The 23,416-nt window shown below is 40.9% G+C and overlaps 1 protein-coding gene across 1 annotated transcript in view; it reads right to left on the minus strand.

Annotated features, from left to right (window-relative positions):
* The window catches only part of KIAA2026 (KIAA2026 ortholog), a 305,243-nt gene that overhangs the window by 223,547 nt on the left and 58,280 nt on the right, over nucleotides 1–23,416 (minus strand). Inside the window, exon 4 of the mRNA XM_053702562.1 lies at nucleotides 22,326–22,402. Coding sequence (XP_053558537.1) covers nucleotides 22,326–22,402 — 77 coding nt within the window. The remainder of the gene's footprint in view (nucleotides 1–22,325; nucleotides 22,403–23,416) is intronic.

The raw sequence follows: 23,416 nt of genomic DNA on the forward strand, positions 1-23,416 counted from the left end.
TTCAAACTGAAACCGCTGCCTGAAGTACTTTTCTACCAAAAACTGCTTCAGAAGAAGAAAATACATCAAAATGGTAGAATTTAGTAAAAGTATGCAAAGAAGACCAAGTTGCTGCTTTGCAAATCTGATCAACCGAAGCTTCATTCCTAAACGCCCAGGAAGTAGAAACTGACCTAGTAGAATGAGCTGTAATCCTCTGAGGCGGAGTTTTACCCGACTCAACATAGGCAAGATGAATTAAAGATTTCAACCAAGATGCCAAAGAAATGGCAGAAGCTTTCTGGCCTTTTCTAGAACCGGAAAAGATAACAAATAGACTAGAAGTCTTTCGGAAAGATTTAGTAGCTTCAACATAATATTTCAAAGCTCTAACAACATCCAAAGAATGCAACGATTTCTCCTTAGAATTCTTAGGATTAGGACATAATGAAGGAACCACAATTTCTCTACTAATGTTGTTGGAATTCACAACTTTAGGTAAAAATTCAAAAGAAGTTCGCAACACCGCCTTATCCTGATGAAAAATCAGAAAAGGAGACTCACAAGAAAGAGCAGATAATTCAGAAACTCTTCTGGCAGAAGAGATGGCCAAAAGGAACAAAACTTTCCAAGAAAGTAATTTAATGTCCAATGAATGCATAGGTTCAAATGGAGGAGCTTGAAGAGCCCCCAGAACCAAATTCAAACTCCAAGGAGGAGAAATTGACTTAATGAATATCAGGAAGAATAGCAATCTTTCTGTGAAAAAGAACAGAAAGAGCAGAGATTTGTCCTTTCAAGGAACTTGCGGACAAACCCTTATCTAAACCATCCTGAAGAAACTGTAATATTCTCGGTATTCTAAAAGAATGCCAAGAAAAATGATGAGAAAGACACCAAGAAATATAAGTCTTCCAGACTCTATAATATATCTCTCTAGAAACAGATTTACGAGCCTGTAACATAGTATTAATCACAGAGTCAGAGAAACCTCTTTGACCAAGAATCAAGCGTTCAATCTCCATACCTTTAAATTTAAGGATTTCAGATCCTGATGGAAAAAAGGACCTTGAGACAGAAGGTCTGGTCTTAACGGAAGAGTCCACGGTTGGCAAGAGGCCATCCGGACAAGATCTGCATACCAAAACCTGTGAGGCCATGCCGGAGCTACCAGCAGAACAAACGAGCATTCCTTCAGAATCTTGGAGATTACTCTTGGAAGAAGAACTAGAGGCGGAAAGATATAGGCAGGATGATACTTCCAAGGAAGTGATAATGCATCCACTGCCTCCGCCTGAGGATCCCGGGATCTGGACAGATACCTGGGAAGTTTCTTGTTTAGATGAGACGCCATCAAATCTATTTCTGGAAGTTCCCACATTTGAACAATCTGAAGAAATACCTCTGGGTGAAGAGACCATTCGCCCGGATGCAACGTTTGGCGACTGAGATAATCCGCTTCCCAATTGTCTATACCTGGGATATGAACCGCAGAGATTAGACAGGAGCTGGATTCCGCCCAAACCAAAATTCGAGATACTTCTTTCATAGCCAGAGGACTGTGAGTCCCTCCTTGATGATTGATGTATGCCACAGTTGTGACATTGTCTGTCTGAAAACAAATGAACGATTCTCTCTTCAGAAGAGGCCAAAACTGAAGAGCTCTGAAAATTGCACGGAGTTCCAAAATATTGATCGGTAATCTCACCTCCTGAGATTCCCAAACTCCTTGTGCCGTCAGAGATCCCCACACAGCTCCCCAACCTGTGAGACTTGCATCTGTTGAAATTACAGTCCAGGTCGGAAGCACAAAAGAAGCCCCCTGAATTAAACAATGGTGATCTGTCCACCACTTTAGAGAGTGTCGTACAATCGGTTTTAAAGATATTAATTGAGATATCTTTGTGTAATCCTTGCACCATTGATTCAGCATACAGAGCTGAAGAGGTCGCATGTGAAAACAAGCAAAGGGGATCGCGTCCGATGCAGCAGTCATAAGACCTAGAATTTCCATGCATAAGGCTACCGAAGGGAATGATTGTGACTGAAGGTTTCGACAAGCTGCAATCAATTTTAGACGTCTCTTGTCTGTTAAAGACAGAGTCATGGACACTGAATCTATCTGAAAACCCAGAAAGGTTACCCTTGTCTGAGGAATCAAAGAACTTTTTGGTAAATTGATCCTCCAACCATGATCTTGAAGAAACAACACAAGTCGATTCGTATGAGATTCTGCTAAATGTAAAGACTGAGCAAGTACCAAGATATCGTCCAAATAAGGAAATACCACAATACCCTGTTCTCTGATTGCAGACAGAAGGGCACCGAGAACCTTTGAAAAAATTCTTGGAGCTGTAGCTAGGCCAAACGGTAGAGCCACAAACTGGTAATGCTTGTCCAGAAAAGAGAATCTCAGGAACTGATAATGATCTGGATGAATCGGAATATGCAGATATGCATCCTGTAAATCTATTGTGGACATATAATTCCCTTGCTGAACAAAAGGCAAGATAGTCCTTACAGTTACCATCTTGAACGTTGGTATCCTTACATAACGATTCAATATTTTTAGATCCAGAACTGGTCTGAAGGAATTCTCCTTCTTTGGTACAATGAAGAGATTTGAATAAAACCCCATCCCCTGTTCCGGAACTGGAACTGGCATAATTACTCCAGCCAACTCTAGATCTGAAACACAATTCAGAAATGCTTGAGCTTTCACTGGATTTACTGGGACACGGGAAAGAAAAAATCTCTTTGCAGGAGGTCTCATCTTGAAACCAATTCTGTACCCTTCTGAAACAATGTTCTGAATCCAAAGATTGTGAACAGAATTGATCCAAATTTCTTTGAAAAAACGTAACCTGCCCCCTACCAGCTGAGCTGGAATGAGGGCCGCACCTTCATGTGGACTTAGAAGCAGGCTTTGCCTTTCTAGCAGGCTTGGATTTATTCCAGACTGGAGATGGTTTCCAAACTGAAACTGCTCCTGAGGATGAAGGATCAGGCTTTTGTTCTTTGTTGAAACGAAAGGAACGAAAACGATTATTAGCCCTGTTTTTACCTTTAGATTTTTTATCCTGTGGTAAAAAAGTTCCTTTCCCACCAGTAACAGTTGAGATAATAGAATCCAACTGAGAACCAAATAATTTGTTACCCTGGAAAGAAATGGAAAGTAGAGTTGATTTAGAAGCCATATCAGCATTCCAAGTCTTAAGCCATAAAGCTCTTCTAGCTAAAATAGCTAGAGACATAAACCTGACATCAACTCTGATAATATCAAAAATGGCATCACAGATAAAATTATTAGCATGCTGAAGAAGAATAATAATATCATGAGAATCATGATTTGTTACTTGTTGCGCTAAAGTTTCCAACCAAAAAGTTGAAGCTGCAGCAACATCAGCCAATGATATAGCAGGTCTAAGAAGATTACCTGAACACAGATAAGCTTTTCTTAGAAAGGATTCAATTTTCCTATCTAAAGGATCTTTAAACGAAGTACCATAGCAAGGGTAGAAATAGCCCCATCAACTTTAGGGATTTTGTCCCAAAATTCTAACTTGTCAGACGGTACAGGATATAATTGCTTAAAACGTTTAGAAGGAGTAAATGAATTACCCAATTTATCCCATTCTTTGGAAATTACTGCAGAAATAGCATTAGGAACAGGAAAAACTTCTGGAATAACCACAGGAGATTTAAATACCTTATCTAAACGTTTCGAATTAGTATCAAGAGGACCAGAATCCTCTATTTCTAAAGCAATTAATACTTCTTTAAGTAAAGAACGAATAAATTCCATTTTAAATAAATATGAAGATTTATCAGCATCAATCTCTGAAACAGAATCCTCTGAACCAGAAGAGTCATCAGAATCAGAATGATGATGTTCATTTAAAAATTCATCTGTAGGGAGAGAAGTTTTAAAAGATTTTTTACGTTTACTAGAAGGAGAAATAACAGACATAGCCTTCTTGATGGATTCAGAAACAAAATCTCTTATGTTATCAGGAACATTCTGCACCTTAGATGTTGAAGGAACTGCAACAGACAATGGTACATTACTAAAGGAAATATTATCTGCATTAACAAGTTTGTCATGACAATTAATACAAACAACAGCCGGAGGAATAGCTACCAAAAGTTTACAGCAGATACACTTAGCTTTGGTAGATCCAGCACTAGACAGCGATTTTCCTGTAGTATCTTCTGACTCAGATGCAACGTGAGACATCTTGCAATATGTAAGAGAAAAAACAACATATAAAGCAAAATTGATCAAATTCCTTAAATGACAGTTTCAGGAATGGGAAAAAATGCCAAAGAACAAGCTTCTAGCAACCAGAAGCAATAAAAAATGAGACTTAAATAATGTGGAGACAAAAGCGACGCCCATATTTTTTAGCGCCAAATAAGACGCCCACATTATTTGGCGCCTAAATGCTTTTGGCGCCAAAAATGACGCCACATCCGGAACGCCGACATTTTTGGCGCAAAATAACGTCAAAAAATGACGAAACTTCCGGCGACACGTATGACGCCGGAAACGGAAAAGAATTTTTGCGCCAAAAAAGTCCGCGCCAAGAATGACGCAATAAAATGAAGCATTTTCAGCCCCCGCGAGCCTAACAGCCCACAGGGAAAAAAGAGTCAAATTTTTGAAGGTAAGAAAAAATGAATAATTTAAATGCATAATCCCAAATATGAAACTGACTGTCTGAAAAATAAGGAAAGTTGAACATTCTGAGTCAAGGCAAATAAATGTTTGAATACATATATTTAGAACTTTATAAACAAAGTGCCCAACCATAGCTTAGAGTGTCACAGAAAATAAGATTTACTTACCCCAGGACACTCATCTACATGTTTGTAGAAAGCCAAACCAGTACTGAAACGAGAATCAGCAGAGGTAATGGTATATATAAGAGTATATCGTCGATCTGAAAAGGGAGGTAAGAGATGAATCTCTACGACCGATAACAGAGAACCTATGAAATAGACCCCGTAGAAGGAGATCACTGCATTCAAATAGGCAATACTCTCCTCACATCCCTCTGACATTCACTGCACGCTGAGAGGAAAACCGGGCTCCAACTTGCTGCGGAGCGCATATCAACGTAGAATCTAGCACAAACTTACTTCACCACCTCCATCGGAGGCAAAGTTTGTAAAACTGAATTGTGGGTGTGGTGAGGGGTGTATTTATAGGCATTTTGAGGTTTGGGAAACTTTGCCCCTCCTGGTAGGAATGTATATCCCATACGTCACTAGCTCATGGACTCTTGCTAATTACATGAAAGAAAATATTTTTTTAATTGATTTTTATCCACTCTGGTTCCTGTGGTGCAAGTATCCAGCCTGAGTTCCTGTGGTGCCAGTATCAAGCCTGTGGTGCCAGTGTCCTGCTGTTATGATCTGACGCGGTTGCTTTATAATTTTGATGCGCTGTGTCATTCTTCTGCATCTTGTTGCTCTGGTACGGTTGCAAAGGGCAAGATTGCAAGTGAAGTGCAACTAAAAGAGCAAGGTGTGTTATCTTTTGCACAACCTTGCTCAAAGAACAATGCACAATCTGGTGTTACAAGAGGATGGTTAAATATTTTACCCAGAGCATCTTAAACACAGCTAAAACTGTTTAGCACGCCCTATTCTTTTAATGGATAGAACAGGGAGCGTTAACGTTGAACTTGTTAAAGGGACATGAAACCCAATTTCAGATAGATTCAGACAGATCATGTGTTTTAAATACCTTTGAAATTTATTTCTATTAATTAATTTGTTTAATTCTCTTTGTATTCTTTGTTGAAAAGTATATCTAGGTAGGCTCAAAAGCTGCAGAGTTGGCTGCACATTTTTGCCACTTGTCACTGACTCGGCTAACTCCCAGTAGTGTATTACTGCTTCTTCAACAAAGGATGCCAAGAGAATGAAGCAAATAAGATGATAGAAGTAAATTGGAAAGTTGTTTAAAATGCATGATCTATCTGAATAATGAAAGAAAAATTTTGGGTTGCATGTCCCTTTGAAGGGACGGTAAAGTTTAAAGTTAAATTTAAATTGATTGCATAAAGCATGACATTTCAAACGACTTCTCAATGTACTTCTATTATCAATATTGCTTGGTTCTCTTTGTATCCATTGTTAAAGAGTAATCCCAGGTGAGCTTGTGAGAGTGTGTGTGTCTTAATCCATCTGGCAGCAGTGTTTACAACGTTTATAGGCTTGTTATACAAACTTACAAACAGTGCTGCAATTTGGGCCAATTTAACAAGCCCCGTATTCAGCCTAATACATCTGTTTCCGCTGTTTCCTAACTTGTCCGCCACCTCTGAGGCGGCGGACAGCAATCAGCCCAATCGGATACGAACGGGTTGATTGACACCCAATGCTAGCGGCCGATTGGCCACGAATGTGCAGGGGGTGGCATTGCACAAGCATTTCTAGTGAAATGCTTGTGCAATGATAAATGCTGACAGTGTATGCTGTCGGAATTTATCAATATGCGGCATACATGATCGTTACAGCGCATCATGTCCGTCCGCACATTAATAAATCGGCCCCTCAGACTGCTAAAGACACGTGCAAGCTCCTATAAGCCGACCTAGATTTAGTCTTCAACAATGAATACCAAGATAACAAAGCAAATTTGATAAAAAAAAGTAAATTGGAAAGTTGTATAATACTGAATGCTCTATCTGAATCATGAAAGTTTAATTTTGACTTTACTGTCCCTTTAAGATACAATAGTGATAATATTTTTGCAATTGTAATCTAGTCCTTTATGGGCGAATCAATTTTGAGTTTAACCAACCGTCAACTTTATCATTCAATACCAAAACTACTGATAGCACCATTTATTCATGTTGAGATATAAATTATTTTTTCTCAGTTATAACTTTATGACCAACCGATATTACACTAAGCAGTAACTCCACTGTTTAGTCAATATGTAAAAAAAACCCACAAAAATATAACAAAAGAACTTGAATATGTCTTGTATAAAGTTAAAGGGATACTATGCCAAAAATGGGCTGGCTCCTAAGCTTCACATTCCTGCTTTTCAAATAAAGATAGCAAGAGAACAAAGAACAAATGATAATAGGAGTAATTTAAAAAGTTGCTTAAAATTGTATGCTCTATCTGAATCGTGGAAAAAATTTGGTTTAGTATCCCTTTAATTTAACATGAAATTCCTTGCAATTACAAGATTTTTTTGCCATCAACCAGTTTCAGCTTCATGTCAGTAGTGCAATGCTGTCCCTTCAGCAATGGATAACAAGAGAATGAAGAACATTTGATAATAGAATTAAATTGGAAAGTTGTTTAAAATTGTATGTTCTATCTGAATCATAAAATACATTTTTGGGGTTTACTATCCCTTTAAGATTTGTTTAATATAAAATTATTAGTAATGATTAATCAAGCAACTTTAATTGCTATAGAACAGGGATAGCCAACTTGTGGCCCAAGAGCTACATGCAGCCCTTGGTGGCCATTCAGGAAAATCAGAACTAACAATGTGTGCCATAGTATTCGTAAACCAAGGAAATGGAATAACTAAAAAACATAATTTATGCTTACCTGATAAATTCCTTTCTTCTGTTGTGTGATCAGTCCACGGGTCATCATTACTTCTGGGATATAACTCCTCCCCAACAGGAAATGCAAGAGGATTCACCCAGCAGAGCTGCATATAGCTCCTCCCCTCTACGTCACTCCCAGTCATTCGACCAAGGACCAACGAGAAAGGAGAAACCAAGGGTGAAGAGGTGACTGTAGTATAATTTAGAAAATATTTGCCTGCCTTAAAAAAACAGGGCGGGCCGTGGACTGATCACACAACAGAAGAAAGGAATTTATCAGGTAAGCATAAATTATGTTTTCTTCTGTTATGTGTGATCAGTCCACGGGTCATCATTACTTCTGGGATACCAATACCAAAGCAAAAGTACACGGATGACGGGAGGGCTAGGCAGGCTCATTATACAGAAGGAACCACTGCCTGAAGAACCTTTCTCCCAAAAATAGCCTCCGAAGAAGCAAAAGTGTCAAATTTGGAAAATTTGGAAAAAGTATGGAGCGAAGACCAAGTTGCAGCCTTGCAAATCTGTTCAACAGAGGCCTCATTCTTAAAGGCCCAAGTGGAAGCCACAGCTCTAGTAGAATGAGCTGTAATTCTTTCAGGAGGCTGCTGTCCAGCAGTCTCATAGGCTAAACGAATTATGCTACGAAGCCAGAAGGAGAGAGAAGTAGCCGAAGCCTTTTGACCTCTCCTCTGACCAGAGTACACGACAAACAGGGAAGACGTTTGTCGAAATTCCTTAGTTGCCTGCAAATAGAACTTGAGGGCACGAACTACATCCAGATTGTGCAGAAGACGTTCCTTCTTTGAAGAAGGATTCGGACACAAGGAAGGAACAACGATCTCTTGATTGATATTCCTGTTAGTGACTACCTTAGGTAAGAACCCAGGTTTTGTACGCAGAACTACCTTATCCGAATGAAAAATCAAATAAGGAGAATCACAATGTAGAGCTGATAACTCAGAGACTCTCCGAGCCGAAGAAATAGCCATTAAAAATAGAACTTTCCAAGATAACAGTTTAATGTCAATGGAATGAAGGGGTTCAAACGGAACTCCTTGTAAAACGTTAAGAACCAGGTTTAAACTCCATGGTGGAGCAACAGTTTTAAACACAGGCTTGATCCTAGCTAAAGCTTGACAAAAGGCCTGGACGTCTGGATTTTCTGACAGACGCTTGTGCAACAAAATGGACAGAGCTGAGATCTGTCCCTTTAAAGAACTAGCCGATAAACCCTTATCTAAACCTTCTTGTAGAAAAGACAATATCCTAGGAATCCTAACCTTACTCCAAGAGTAACCTTTGGATTCGCACCAATATAAGTATTTACGCCATATTTTATGGCAAATCCTTCTAGTAACAGGCTTCCTAGCCTGTATTAAGGTATCAATAACTGACTCAGAAAAACCACGCTTTGATAAGATCAAGCGTTCAATTTCCAAGCAGTCAGCTTCAGAGAAGTTAGGTTTTGATATTTGAATGGACCCTGAATCAGAAGGTCCTGTCTTAGAGGTAGAGACCAAGGCGGACAGGATGACATGTCCACTAGATCTGCATACCAAGTCCTGCGTGGCCATGCAGGTGCTATTAGAATCACTGATGCTCTCTCCTGTTTGATTCTGGCAATCAATCGAGGAAGCATCGGGAAGGGTGGAAACACATAAGCCATCCTGAAGGTCCATGGTGCTGTCAAGGCATCTATCATAACTGCTTCCGGATCCCTGGATCTGGACCCGTAGCGAGGAAGTTTGGCGTTCTGACGAGACGCCATGAGATCTATTTGCGGTTTGCCCCAACGTCGAAGTATTTGGGCAAAGACCTCCGGATGAAGTTCCCACTCTCCCGGATGAAAAGTCTGACGACTCAAGAAATCCGCCTCCCAGTTCTCCACTCCCGGGATGTGGATTGCTGACAGGTGGCACGAGTGAGACTCTGCCCAGCGAATTATCTTTGATACTTCCATCATTGCTAGGGAGCTTCTTGTCCCTCCCTGATGGTTGATGTAAGCCACAGTCGTGATGTTGTCCGACTGAAACCTGATGAACCCCCGAGTTGATAACTGGGGCCAAGCCAGAAGGGCATTGAGAACTGCTCTTAATTCCAGAATGTTTATTGGAAGGAGGCTCTCCTCCTGATTCCATAATCCCTGAGTCTTCAGAGAATTCCAGACAGCGCCCCAACCTAGTAGGCTGGCGTCTGTTGTTACAATTGTCCAGTCTGGCCTGCTGAATGGCATCCCCCTGGACAGATGTGGCCGAGAAAGCCACCATAGAAGAGAATTTCTGGTCTCTTGATCCAGGTTCAGAGTAGGGGACAAATCTGAGTAATCCCCATTCCACTGACTTAGCATGCACAATTGCAGAGGTCTGAGATGTAGGCGAGCAAAAGGTACTATGTCCATTGCCGCTACCATTAAGCCGATCACCTCCATGCATTGAGCTACTGACGGGTGTTGAATGGAATGAAGGACACGGCATGCATTTTGAAGCTTTGTTAACCTGTCTTCTGTCAGGTAAATCTTCATTTCTACAGAATCTATCAGAGTCCCCAAGAAAGGAACTCTTGTGAGTGGAAAGAGAGAGCTCTTCTTTTCGTTCACCTTCCATCCATGCGACCTTAGAAATGCCAGTACTAACTCTGTATGAGACTTGGCAGTTTGAAAGCTTGGAGCTTGTATCAGAATGTCGTCCAGGTATGGAGCTACCGAAATTCCTCGCGGTCTTAGAACCGCTAGAAGAGTACCCAGAACCTTTGTGAAGATTCTTGGAGCCGTAGCCAATCCGAATGGAAGAGCTACAAATTGGTAATGCCTGTCTAGAAAGGCAAACCTTAGATACCGGTAATGATCTTTGTGAATCGGTATGTGAAGGTAAGCATCCTTTAAATCCACTGTGGTCATGTACTGACCTCTTTGGATCATGGGTAAAATTGTCCGAATAGTTTCCATTTTGAACGATGGAACTCTTAGGAATTTGTTTAGGATCTTTAAATCCAAGATTGGCCTGAAAGTTCCCTCTTTTTTGGGAACTACAAACAGATTTGAGTAAAACCCTTGTCCTTGTTCCGACCGCGGAACCGGATGGATCACTCCCATTAATAAAAGATCTTGTACGCAGCGTAGAAACGCTTCTTTCTTTATCTGGTTTGTTGACAACCTTGACAGATGAAATCTCCCTCTTGGGGGAGAAGATTTGAAGTCCAGAAGGTATCCCTGAGATATGATCTCTAGCGCCCAGGGATCCTGAACATCTCTTGCCCAAGCCTGGGCGAAGAGAGAAAGTCTGCCCCCCACCAGATCCGGTCCCGGATCGGGGGCCCTCGATTCATGCTGTCTTAGGGGCAGCAGCAGGTTTCCTGGCCTGTTTGCCCTTGTTCCAGGACTGATTAGGTCTCCAGCCTTGTCTGTAGCGAGCAACAGTTCCTTCCTGTTTTGGTGCAGAGGAAGTTGATGCTGCTCCTGCTTTGAAATTACGAAAGGAACGAAAATTAGACTGTCTAGTCTTAGCTTTGGCTTTGTCCTGAGGCAGGGCATGGCCTTTACCTCCTGTAATGTCAGCGATAATCTCCTTCAACCCGGGCCCGAATAAGGTCTGCCCCTTGAAAGGTATATTAAGCAATTTAGATTTAGAAGTAACATCAGCTGACCAGGATTTTAGCCACAGTGCTCTGCGTGCCTGAATGGCGAATCCTGAATTCTTAGCCGTAAGCTTAGTTAAATGTACTACGGCTTCTGAAATGAAAGAATTAGCTAGTTTAAGGACTCTAAGCCTGTCCGTAATATCGTCCAGCGTAGCTGAACTAATGTTCTCTTCCAGAGATTCAATCCAGAATGCTGCAGCAGCCGTGACCGGCGCGATGCATGCAAGGGGTTGCAATATAAAACCTTGTTGAACAAACATTTTCTTAAGGTAACCCTCTAGTTTTTTATCCATTGGATCTGAAAAAGCACAGCTATCCTCAACCGGGATAGTGGTACGCTTAGCTAAGGTAGAAACTGCTCCCTCCACCTTAGGGACCGTTTGCCATAAGTCCCGTGTGGTGGTGTCTATTGGGAACATTTTTCTAAATATTGGAGGGGGTGAGAATGGCACACCGGGTCTATCCCACTCCTTAGTAACAGTTTCAGTAAGTCTCTTAGGTATAGGAAAAACATCAGTACTCGCCGGTACCGCAAAATATTTATCCAACCTACACATTTTCTCTGGTATTGCAACTGTGTTACAATCATTCAGAGCCGCTAAAACCTCCCCTAGTAATACCCGGAGGTTCTCCAGTTTAAATTTAAAATTTGAAATATCTGAATCCAATCTGTTTGGATCAGAACCGTCACCCACAGAATGAAGCTCTCCGTCCTCATGCTCTGCAAGCTGTGACGCAGTATCAGACATGGCCCTAGTATTATCAGCGCACTCTGTTCTCACCCCAGAGTGATCACGCTTGCCTCTTAGTTCTGGTAATTTAGCCAAAACTTCAGTCATAACAGTAGCCATATCTTGTAATGTTATCTGTAATGGCCGCCCAGATGTACTGGGCGCAACAATATCACGCACCTCCCGGGCGGGAGATGCAGGTACTGACACGTGAGGTGAGTTAGTCGGCATAACTCTCCCCTCGCTGTTTGGTGAAATTTGTTCAATTTGTACAGATTGGCTTTTATTTAAAGTAGCATCAATACAGTTAGTACATAAATTTCTATTGGGCTCCACCTTGGCATTGGAACAAATAACACAGGTATCTTCCTCTGAATCAGACATGTTTAACACACTCGCAATTAAACTTGCAACTTGGCTACAGTCTTATTTAACAAAAAACGTACTGTGCCTCAAAGAAGCACTAAACGATTAAATGACAGTTGAAATAACGAACTGAAAAACAGTTATAGCATCAATCCTTGTAAACAACCCAATTTAGCAAAGGTCTGTTCCCATTAGCAAAGCAAAAAAAAAAAAAATTACTGAGTAACGTTTTTTATCACAGTCAATATACAAGTCTCACAGCTCTGCTGAGAGAATCTACCTCCCTCAAAAGAAGTTTTGAAGACCCCTGAGTTCTGTAGAGATGAACCGGATCATGCAGGAAATACAATGAGTAACTGACTGGAAATTTTTTGATGCGTAGCAAAGAGCGCCAAAAAACGGCCCCTCCCCCTCACACACAGCAGTGAGAGAGAAACGAAACTGTCACAATTAGAATAAGCAACTGCCAAGTGGAAAAATAGTGCCCAAACATATATTCACCCAGTACCTCAGTAAATGCAAACGAATCTACATTCCAGCAAAAACGTTTAACATAATTAATACCTATTAAAGGTTTAATGTACTTTTTACAGAGTAATTCCAGTGAGTAAAGTATACATACATGACATATTATCGGTATGGCAGGATTTTCTCATCAATTCCATTGTCAGAAAATAAAAACTGCTACATACCTCTATGCAGATTCATCTGCCCGCTGTCCCCTGATCTGAAGCTTTACCTCTCCTCAGACGGCCGAGAACAGCAATATGATCTTAACGACTCCGGCTAAAATCATAGTAAAACTCTGGTAGATTCTTCTTCAAACTCTGCCAGAGAAGGAATAACACACTCCGGTGCCATTGTAAAATAACAAACTTTTGATTGAAGTCATAAAAACTAAGAATAATCACCATAGTCCTCTTACACATCCTATCTAGTCGTTGGGTGCAAGAGAATGACTGGGAGTGACGTAGAGGGGAGGAGCTATATGCAGCTCTGCTGGGTGAATCCTCTTGCATTTCCTGTTGGGGAGGAGTTATATCCCAGAAGTAATGATGACCCGTGGACTGATCACACATAACAGAAGAAAGTGCTTTGGCGTGACCACAACTCAGAAGAGCCCTCTGGAGGGAAGAACAAGCAAGAAAGTACCCTGCAACCTTACCTAAATCTATTATATAATCGTATTTTATGCGTTTGTTTACTATATAGGCATACATTTATATGTGGCCCCTTAAAGCTTCTAAAATATTGAACTGTGGCCCCCCCTGTTCTAGGAAGTTGGCTATCACTACTATAAAATAACATATCAGCCAAGTCTAAACATTTTTAAAACAAATTTATATCATATCGGCTTCAATTGTTTTTCAATAACCAAACTCCTCCCACAACTTCAGTCAGGAGATGGTCTTTATGTTAGTTTAAAGTGGTTTATTTTGTAGATTCTTATCTGCTAAAAATTATTTTGGGAAAGATATGAAGCTGGGCTAGCTTAAGTCTGCAGTCTGAATTTACATCTCTGAGAATTAGAAAATTCCCAAATTTTACAGCTAAATTACTACTGAAGTGCAAAAATGTTAGTGCTATTGAGCACTAACACTCTGCAAGTTAAATCACTTGCGTTCCTATTATTGCTCTCATTTTACAAGTTGAAAGTAAAAAGTCTGCACTTGAGTGAAAGACATCTTGAAGATTGATCGCACATCCATGCAAATTTACTATCCCCATACACTTCTATGGTGGGTGCTACAAAAACCCTGGCCTGACTTTCGCTTCTGTTCGAACCTGAAGAGCACCGTTCTACAGTCTGAAGAAAATGTTTATATATAAATATATATATATATATATACACTTTTAAAATTATGAGGAGGTTGAAAAGTGAGATTAAAATTCTCAACTATGCACAAACTGTAGAGAGAATAGCTCATTGTGTAGCCCATTAACACATCTAGACTAGTCAAAGGACTTGTTTTTCCCCACAGAAAACCTCTAGATACATTGTTTCCAATGCAGCAAAGGATGCTGGGTATGATATGCAAATAAGGTTTATAATGCCTCACCCTTTTTACTTTAATCTTCTTATCAAGTCCTCTAACTTGTCTATATTTGTTAATGGGCAACAGAATGAGTTTTTTCCGCCAATGATCCATTTACCTGCTAAACTGAATTAAATGGTTTCCTTTATATTTATTTTATCACTGGAAATACATTTTTAAATAATTTTGCCTGTTAAAACCAGCACCAATAGTTTTAAATCAACAGGTCAGTAGGGGTGTAATTTTCAAAAGTTTCAGGTTTTGAATATAGACACAGAGATAAGTATACATTTGTGTATAGAGAAATATATAAGACAAGGAGGTCTATTATTTCTTCAAGCTTAGTCCATTTCAATGGGTTGTGTTTTTAGTTAACAAAATCAGCTATTTCATATAGAAAAATAAACTTAAAATAAGCAATTTCTCATATATTTTATACTCAGCAGCTGGTAAAATAAGCAGTGTTCTCCCGGGACCTTTGTAATGGGTTTACCATCCAGCTAAAATTTTACACAAAATAAGCTAAAATTAGCTAATATTACATTTTCAATGTTTATTACTTAAATTATAATTAAATACATTTACGTTAAATTATGCAATTTGTGCATTGGATAGCAGAAAATGTTATAATATTAGACAGGATTGTACTGCCCCCACCTGTCTACTTTATAATGCCACCCAGCTGGCAACATTTTCTGTGGAGAAAACCGATAAGTCATTGGAAACACACTTAGGGAAAAAACAATTTTACAATACAGTGAACAATTAAAATATCATTGTGTTTCCCTTTAAGACTAAGGGGCCTATTTATCAAGCTCCGCATGGAGCTTAAAGCCCCGTGTTTCTGGTGAGCCTTCAGGCTCGCCTGAAACACAAGTTATGAAGCAGCGGTCTTAAAGGGACATGAGAGCCAATTTTTTTCTTTCGTGATTTAGAAAGAGCATGTCATTTCAAACAACTTTCTAATTTACTTCTATTATCTAATTTGCTTCATTCTCTTGATATCACTTGCTGAAAAGCATATCTAGATATGCTCAGTAGCTGCTGATTGGTTGCTGCACCTAGAGGCCTTGTGTGATTGGCTCCCCATGTGCATTGCTATTTCTTCAACAAAGGATATCTAAAGAATTGAGCAAATTAGATAATAGAAGTAAATTGGAAAGTTGTTTAAAATTGCATGCCCTATCTGAATCATGAAAGTAACATTTTGACTAGACTGTCCCTTTAAGACCGTTGCTCCATAACCTGTCCGCCTGCTCTGAGGCGGCGGACAGACATCGCCAGAAATCAATCCAATCCAATACTATCGGGTTGAATGACACCCCTTGCTAGCGGCCGATTGGCCACGAACCTGCAGTGCCGCGGTATTGTACCAGCAGTTCACAAGAACTGCTGGTGCAATGATAAATGTCGACAGCGTATGCTGTCGGCATTTATCGATGTGCGGCGGACATGATCCACAATATCGGTTCATGTCCGCTCGCACTTTCTTAAATAGGCCCCTAATAATTTACTTTCACTGTCAAAAAAACAGAATTTATGCTTACCTGATAAATTACTTTCTCTTACGGTGTATCCAGTCCACGGATTCATCCTTACTTGTGGGATATTCTCATTCCCTACAGGAAGTGCAAAGAGAGCACACAGCAAAGCTGTCCATATAGCTCCCCCTCAGGCTCCGCCCCCCCAGTCATTCGACCGACAGTTAGGAGAAAAAGGAGAAACCATAGGGTGCAGTGGTGACTGTAGTTTTATAAAAATAAATTTGAACCTGACTTAATTGCCAGGGCGGGCCGTGGACCGTAAGAGAAAGTAATTTATCAGGTAAGCATAAATTCTGTTTTCTCTTACATGGTGTATCCAGTCCACGGATTCATCCTTACTTGTGGGATACCAATACCAAAGCTTTAGGACACGGATGAAGGGAGGGAACAAGTCAGGTAACCTAAACGGAAGGCACCACTGCTTGCAAAACCTTTCTCCCAAAAATAGCCTCCGAAGAAGAAAAGTATCGAATTTGTAAAATTTGGCAAAAGTATGCAGTGAAGACCAAGTCGCTGCCTTACAAATCTGTTCTACAGAAGCCTCACTCTTGAAAGCCCATGTGGAAGCCACAGCTCTGGTGGAATGAGCTGTAATTCGTTCAGGAGGCTGCTGTCCAGCAGTCTCATATGCCAAACGGATGATGCTTTTCAGCCAGAAGGAAAGAGAGGTAGCAGTCGCTTTTTGACCTCTCCTCTTGCCAGAATAGACAACAAACAAGGATGATGTTTGTCTGAAATCTTTGGTTGCTTTTAAATAGAATTCTAACGCACGAACCACATCGAGATTGTGTAATAGTCGTTCTTTCTTAGAAACTGGATTAGGACACAGAGAAGGAACAATGATTTCCTGGTTTATATTCATATTAGAAACCACTTTCGGAAGGAAACCAGGTTTGGTACGCAAAACAACCTTATCTGCATGGAACACCAGATAGGGTGAATTACACTGCAAAGCAGACAATTCTGAAACTCTTCGAGTAGAAGAAATAGCTACCAAAAACAAAACTTTCCAAGATAATAACTTAATATCTATGAAATGTAAAGGATCAAACGGAACCCCTTGAAGAACTGAAAGAACTAAATTTAGACTCCATGGAGGAGCCACAGGTTTATAGACAGGCTTGATTCTGACTAAAGCCTGTGCAAACGCTTGAACGTCTGGTACTTCTGCCAGACGCTTGTGTAACAGGATAGACAGAGCAGATATCTGTCCCTTTAAGGAACTAGCTGACAACCCTTTCTCCAATCCTTCTTGGAGAAAAGACAATATCCTGGGAATCCTAATCTTACTCCACGAGTAACCCTTGGATTCACACCAACAAAGATATTTCCGCCATATTTTATGGTAAATTTTCCTGGTGACAGGCTTTCTAGCCTGGATCAGAGTATCTATAACTGATTCAGAGAACTCACGCTAAGATAGAGTTAAGCGTTCAATCTCCAAGCAGTCAGTTGCAGAGAAACTAGATTTGGATGCTTGAATGGACCCTGTATTAGAAGATCCTGCTTCGATGGCAGTATCCATGGTGGAACAGATGACATGTTCACTATGTCTGCATACCTAGTCCTGCGTGGCCACGCAGGCGCTATCAAAATTACCGAAGCCTTCTCCTGTTTGATTCTGGCTACTAGCCGAGGGAGAAGGGAAAACGGTGGAAAGACATAAGCCAGATTGAAGGACCAAGGCGCTACTAGAGCATCTATCAATGCCGCCTTGGGGTCCCTGGACCTGGATCCGTAAAGAGGAAGTTTGGTGTTCTGACGGGACGCCATCAGATCCAACTCTGGAATGCCCCATAGCTGGGTCAGCTGAGCAAAAACCTCCGGGTGGAGTTCCCACTCCCCCGGGTGAAAAGTCTGACTCAGAAAATCCGCCTCCCAGTTGTCTACTCCTGGGATGTGAATTGCAGATAGATGGCAGGAGTGATCCTCCGCCCATTTGATGATCTTGGTTACTTCCTTCATTGCTAGGGAACTCTGTGTTCCTCCCTGATGATTGATGTACGCTCGTGATGTTGTCCGACTGAAATCTGATGAATTTGGCCGCCGCTAGTTCAGGCCATGCCTGGAGCATGTTGAATATAGCTCTCAGTTCCAAAATGTTTATCGGGAGAAGAGATTCTTCCCGAGACCATAGGCCCTGAGCTTTCAGGGAGTCCCAGACCGCACCCCAGCCTAACAGACTGGCATCGGTCGTGACAATGATCCACTCCGGTCTGCGGAAAGCACATTCCCTGAGACAGGTGATCCTGAGACAACCACCAGAGAAGAGAATCTCTGGTTTTCTGGTCCAGTTGTATTTGAGGAGACAAATCTGCATAGTCCCCATTCCACTGTTTGAGCATGCACAGTTGCAGTGGTCTGAGATGAATTCGGGCAAAGGGGACAACGTCCATTGCCGCAACCATTAATCCGATTACCTCCATGCACTGAGCTACAGAAGGCCGAGGAATGGAATGAAGAACTCGGCAAGTAGTTAAAAGCTTTAACTTCCTGACCTCCGTCAGAAATATTTTCATTTCTACCGAGTCTATTAGTGTTCCCAGGAAGGGAACCCTTGTGAGCGGGGACAGAGAACTTTTTTCGACATTCACCTTCCACCCGTGAGACCTTAGAAAGGCCAGAACGATTTCTGTATGAGCCTTGGCTCTTTGAAAAGACGACGCCTGAATTAAGATGTCGTCCAGGTAAGGTGCTACTGCAATGCCCCGCGGTCTTAGTACCGCTAAAAGGGACCCTAGCACCTTTGTGAAAATTCTTGGAGCAGTGGCCAACCCGAAAGGAAGGGCCACGAACTGGTAATGCTTGTCCAGAGAGGCGAACCTTAGGAACTGATGGTGATCTTTGTGGATAGGAATATGAAGGTACGCATCCTTTAAATCCACAGTAGTCATATATTGACCTTCCTGGATCATCGGTAAGATTGTCCGAATGGTTTCCATTTTGAATGATGGAACTCTGAGGAATTTGTTTAGAATTTTTAAATCCAGGATTGGCCTGAAAGTTCCTTCCTTTTTGGGAACTACAAACAGGTTTGAGTAAAAGCCCAGTCCTTGATCTACAATTGGAACTGGTTGAATCACTGCCATCTTTAGAAGATCTTCTACACAGCGTAAGAACGCCTGCTTCTTTGTCTGGTCTGAAGACAAACGAGAAATGTGGAACCTTCCCCTTGGAGGAGAGTCCTTGGATTCTAGAAGATACCCCTGAACAACGATTTCTAATGCCCAGGGATCTGGAACATCTCTCGCCCAAGCCTGAGCAAAGAGAGAAAGTCTGCCCCCTACTAGATCCGGTCCCGGATCGGGGGCTACCCTTTCATGCTGTCTTGGTAGCAGCAGCAGGCTTCTTGGCCTGTTTACCCTTGTTCCAGCCCTGCAAAGGCTTCCAGGTTGCTTTGGGCTGGGAAGTGTTACCCTCTTGCTTTGCGGTTGCAGAGGTTGAAGCAGGTCCGCTCCTGAAGTTGCGAAAGGAGCGAAAATTAGCCTTGTTTTTGGCCTTAAACGGTCTATCTTGCGGGAGGGCATGGCCCTTTCCCCCAGTGATATCCGAAATAATTTCTTTCAACTCGGGGCCGAATAGGGTCTTTCCCTTGAAAGGAATATTTAGTAATTTTGTTTTGGACGACACGTCAGCCGACCACGATTTGAGCCAAAGCACTCTTCGCGCCATAATGGCAAAACCAGAATTTTTCGCCGCTAACTTAGCTAATTGTAAAGCGGCATCTGTGATAAAAGAATTAGCCAGCTTTAGAGCCTGAATTCTATCCATGACTTCGTCATATGAAGTCTCCCTCTGGAGCGACTCCTCCAGCGCCTCAAACCAAAAAGCCGCTGCAGTAGTTACAGGAATAATGCAGGCAATCGGTTGAAGAAGGAACCCTTGTTGAACAAATATTTTCTTTAGTAAACCTTCTAATTTTTTATCCATAAGATCTTTGAAAGCACAACTGTCTTCTACTGGTATGGTTGTGCGCTTGGCTAGTGTTGAAACTGCTCCCTCTACCTTAGGAACCGTCTGCCACGCGTCCCGCCTGGGGTCAGTTATGGGGAACATTTTCTTAAAGATAGGGGGGGAACAAAAGGTACACCTGGTCTCTCCCACTCCCTAGTCACAATATCCGCCACCCTCTTCGGGATCGGAAACGCATCAGTGTATACAGGGACTTCTAGAAACTTGTCCATTTTACACAATTTTTCTGGGACCACCATGGGGTCACAATCAACCAGCATAGCTTAAACACTAAGGAATCTGATTCTGCCCGCTGAGAAATTTTTCCTGTGTCAGAAATTTCTCCCTCAGACAGTACATCCCTCACTGCCACATCCAAAACTTCTGATTGCTCATCCTCTGTTCTTAAAACTGAGCTATCACGCTTTTTAGGAAAAACTGGCAGTTTGGATAGAAATGCCGCAAGGGAATTATCCATGACTGCTGCTAATTGTTGTAATGTAATAGGGGCCAATGCGCTAGAGGTACTAGGCATCGCTTGCGCAGGCGTAACTGGTGTCGACACATGGGGAGAGGAAGGAGGACTATCCTCGTTACCTTCCGTTAAAGAATCATCTTGGGCTACATTTTTAAGTGTCACTGCATGGTCTTTAAAATGTTTAGATACCTTAACACACTTTAAACACAAATGTAAAGGGGGTACCGGCATGGCTATTAAACACATAGAACATGGTCTATCTGTAGGCTCAGTCATGTTAAACAGACTTAGACAGAACTCAAATACAGTAAAATACAATTTTTGAAAAAACTGTACTGTGCCTTTAAATAATAAAAAGTGCACACTTTTTTACAAAACCTCCAAAAATCATCAAATCTTTATATTATTATTTTCACCATATGATCCTAATGCTTTGAAATGATTGCACAGTAAATTTCAAGTCAATTAACCCCCTACTGCCCAAACCCGAGCAAATTAACCATGCCACAGCCTTGCTGTTGCCCTACCTTCCTTGGGGATTAGTTTTGATCGAAAATAAGCCTCTCTGAAGTCCTCAAGTAATCTTTGGACCCTTCACATGGATCTGCATGAAGCTGTCTGTAAAATCAACTGCGCAACTGAGGCGCGAAATTCAGGCCCCCTCCATCTTCACTCTGGAGTTGTGGGGCCTTCCCAAGCCAAAATAGGTGTCTAAATATATGCCATGCGGAATAAACCCCAAAAGAGTGTTTCAAATGTAATAAAACTTGTATTAAAGTCAGATTTATGTTAAAAAATAATCGATTGCCCCTAAACAGTGTCCACCAGAGTTTTGAGCCCTTCCAATAAGCCTTCCTTCTATACTAAGTCTTAGAATATGGCTTACCTTTCCCACATGGGGATTCTTGTCAGTCTTCTAGCATTACTAAGTCTTGACTAGAAAAAAATGACTGAAACATAAGTTAAAGCAGTTAAGCCTGCAAACTGTTCCCCCCAACTGAAGTTTTCTGGTACTCAACAGTCCTGCGTTGGAACAGCAATGGATTTTAGTTACAACATGCTAAAATCGTTTTCCTCTCAGCAGAAATCTTCTTCACTTTCTGCCTCAGAGTAAATAGTACAAACCGGCACTATTTTAAAATAACAAACTTTTGATTGAAGAAATAAAAACTACAAATCTAACACCACATTCCCTTCACACTCCCGTGGAGATGCTACTTGTTAGAGCTGCAAAGAGAATGACTGGGGGGGCGGAGCCTGAGGGGGAGCTATATGGACAGCTCTGCTGTGTGCTCTCTTTGCACTTCCTGTAGGGAATGAGAATATCCCACAAGTAAGGATGAATCCGTGGACTGGATACACCATGTAAGAGAAATCAGTACATAGCATTACAGCTGAGAAAAAAATATATAGTAAATCAAAGTTAGTTTAAATACTGTTTAGAAACAAATGTGCAACCTCCCACCATTTTCCAGTAAACATATTTTTTAGGAGTTGAAGACTATATTAAAGGATTAATATGATACAGGACCTGTACATATAATTAGACAATTTCTTTTTATGTGCATAGCATGTATACCACATGCACAATAAAGCAAAAACCTTACAGCTATATACTACAGAAGCAATATATTACAGCTATAGTAAACTAGTCTGCTTACTGGAGATGACCTTTGTTTCATTTGGCTGCTTCCAGGTGACATGTAAAAGCAACAGCGGTTTAATATATAAACCTTATTAATAAGTTCTGGTGCAATATGCACGTGTCCTAAACACAGGGTAATGCCCAAATCTCCAGGTCACACTCACCTACTAGGGTTGCAAGGACAATAAATATAAGCAGCATTATTTTTACTATAAATGTATTCTGTGCGTTATTCCAAAAACAATAAAAATACAGCATACAGAAAATGAAAGGAATTAGAACCATCAACCATGCAATCAGTATGGTACCTTTTAAAAAAAACACAATAACAAGTGTCCTACGATAAACTAATTACAATGCAATGACTTACTTGAAATTCAGGAGCAGCTGGTGAACTTGAAGTTTTTCTTTTCTTTGTAATCACTTTCTTAGACACAGATTTTTTTCCTTTAAAAAAAAACAAAAAACAAGAGATAAGATACATAAGAGAGCATACTGGTCTTTTTATTCTCATTTAATCAAATTACCTAAGCCTAGAGAAGTTAAACTGTAACTAACAGATGGGCGACAATGTGGCGCTGAACCAAAACCAAGAAATACAGATTATTTTAAACAAAATTGACTTGAATTGTTGATGAGATGGATGTATGTTAACATATATTGTTTGACAGTTAGGAAAAGATACTCAGTTATAACAATAAATAAAGCATCTTATTAAAAATGAGCATTTTTTTTGCATTTTATATTTTGTAAACAAATATTTGCTAACAACACAAGGCTTTTCAAGAGAGAAGCATGTTATTATTCAATAACATATTTCATACAAAAATAGTGATAATTACCACACTGGGGCATATTTATCAATGTGCGAGCGGACATGATACAAAGTATAATAGAACACAGGAATACTCCGGCAAACCTCCAAGCGCTTAGGTAAAAGCATACTTTATTTGAGACAGTGTACATTCAGCATAAAAAGCCAAAAAACATAATTTATGCTTACCTGATAAATTCCTTTCTTCTGTTGTGTGATCAGTCCACGGGTCATCATTACTTCTGGGATATTAGCTGCTCCCCTACAGGAAGTGCAAGAGGATTCACCCAGCAGAGTTGCTATATAGCTCCTCCCCTCTACGTCACCTCCAGTCATTCGACCAAAGACCAACGAGAAAGGAGAAACCAAGGGTGTAGTGGTGACTGAATTATAATTTAAAAAATATGCACCTGCCTTAAAAACAGGGCGGGCCGTGGACTGATCACACAACAGAAGAAAGGAATTTATCAGGTAAGCATAAATTATGTTTTCTTCTGTTATGTGTGATCAGTCCACGGGTCATCATTACTTCTGGGATACCAATACCAAAGCAAAAGTACACGGATGACGGGAGGGATAGGCAGGCTCATTATACAGAAGGAACCACTGCCTGAAGAACCTTTCTCCCAAAAATAGCCTCCGAAGAA

This window comes from Bombina bombina, chromosome 2, assembly GCF_027579735.1.
Source record: "Bombina bombina isolate aBomBom1 chromosome 2, aBomBom1.pri, whole genome shotgun sequence".
Taxonomy (NCBI): domain Eukaryota; kingdom Metazoa; phylum Chordata; class Amphibia; order Anura; family Bombinatoridae; genus Bombina; species Bombina bombina.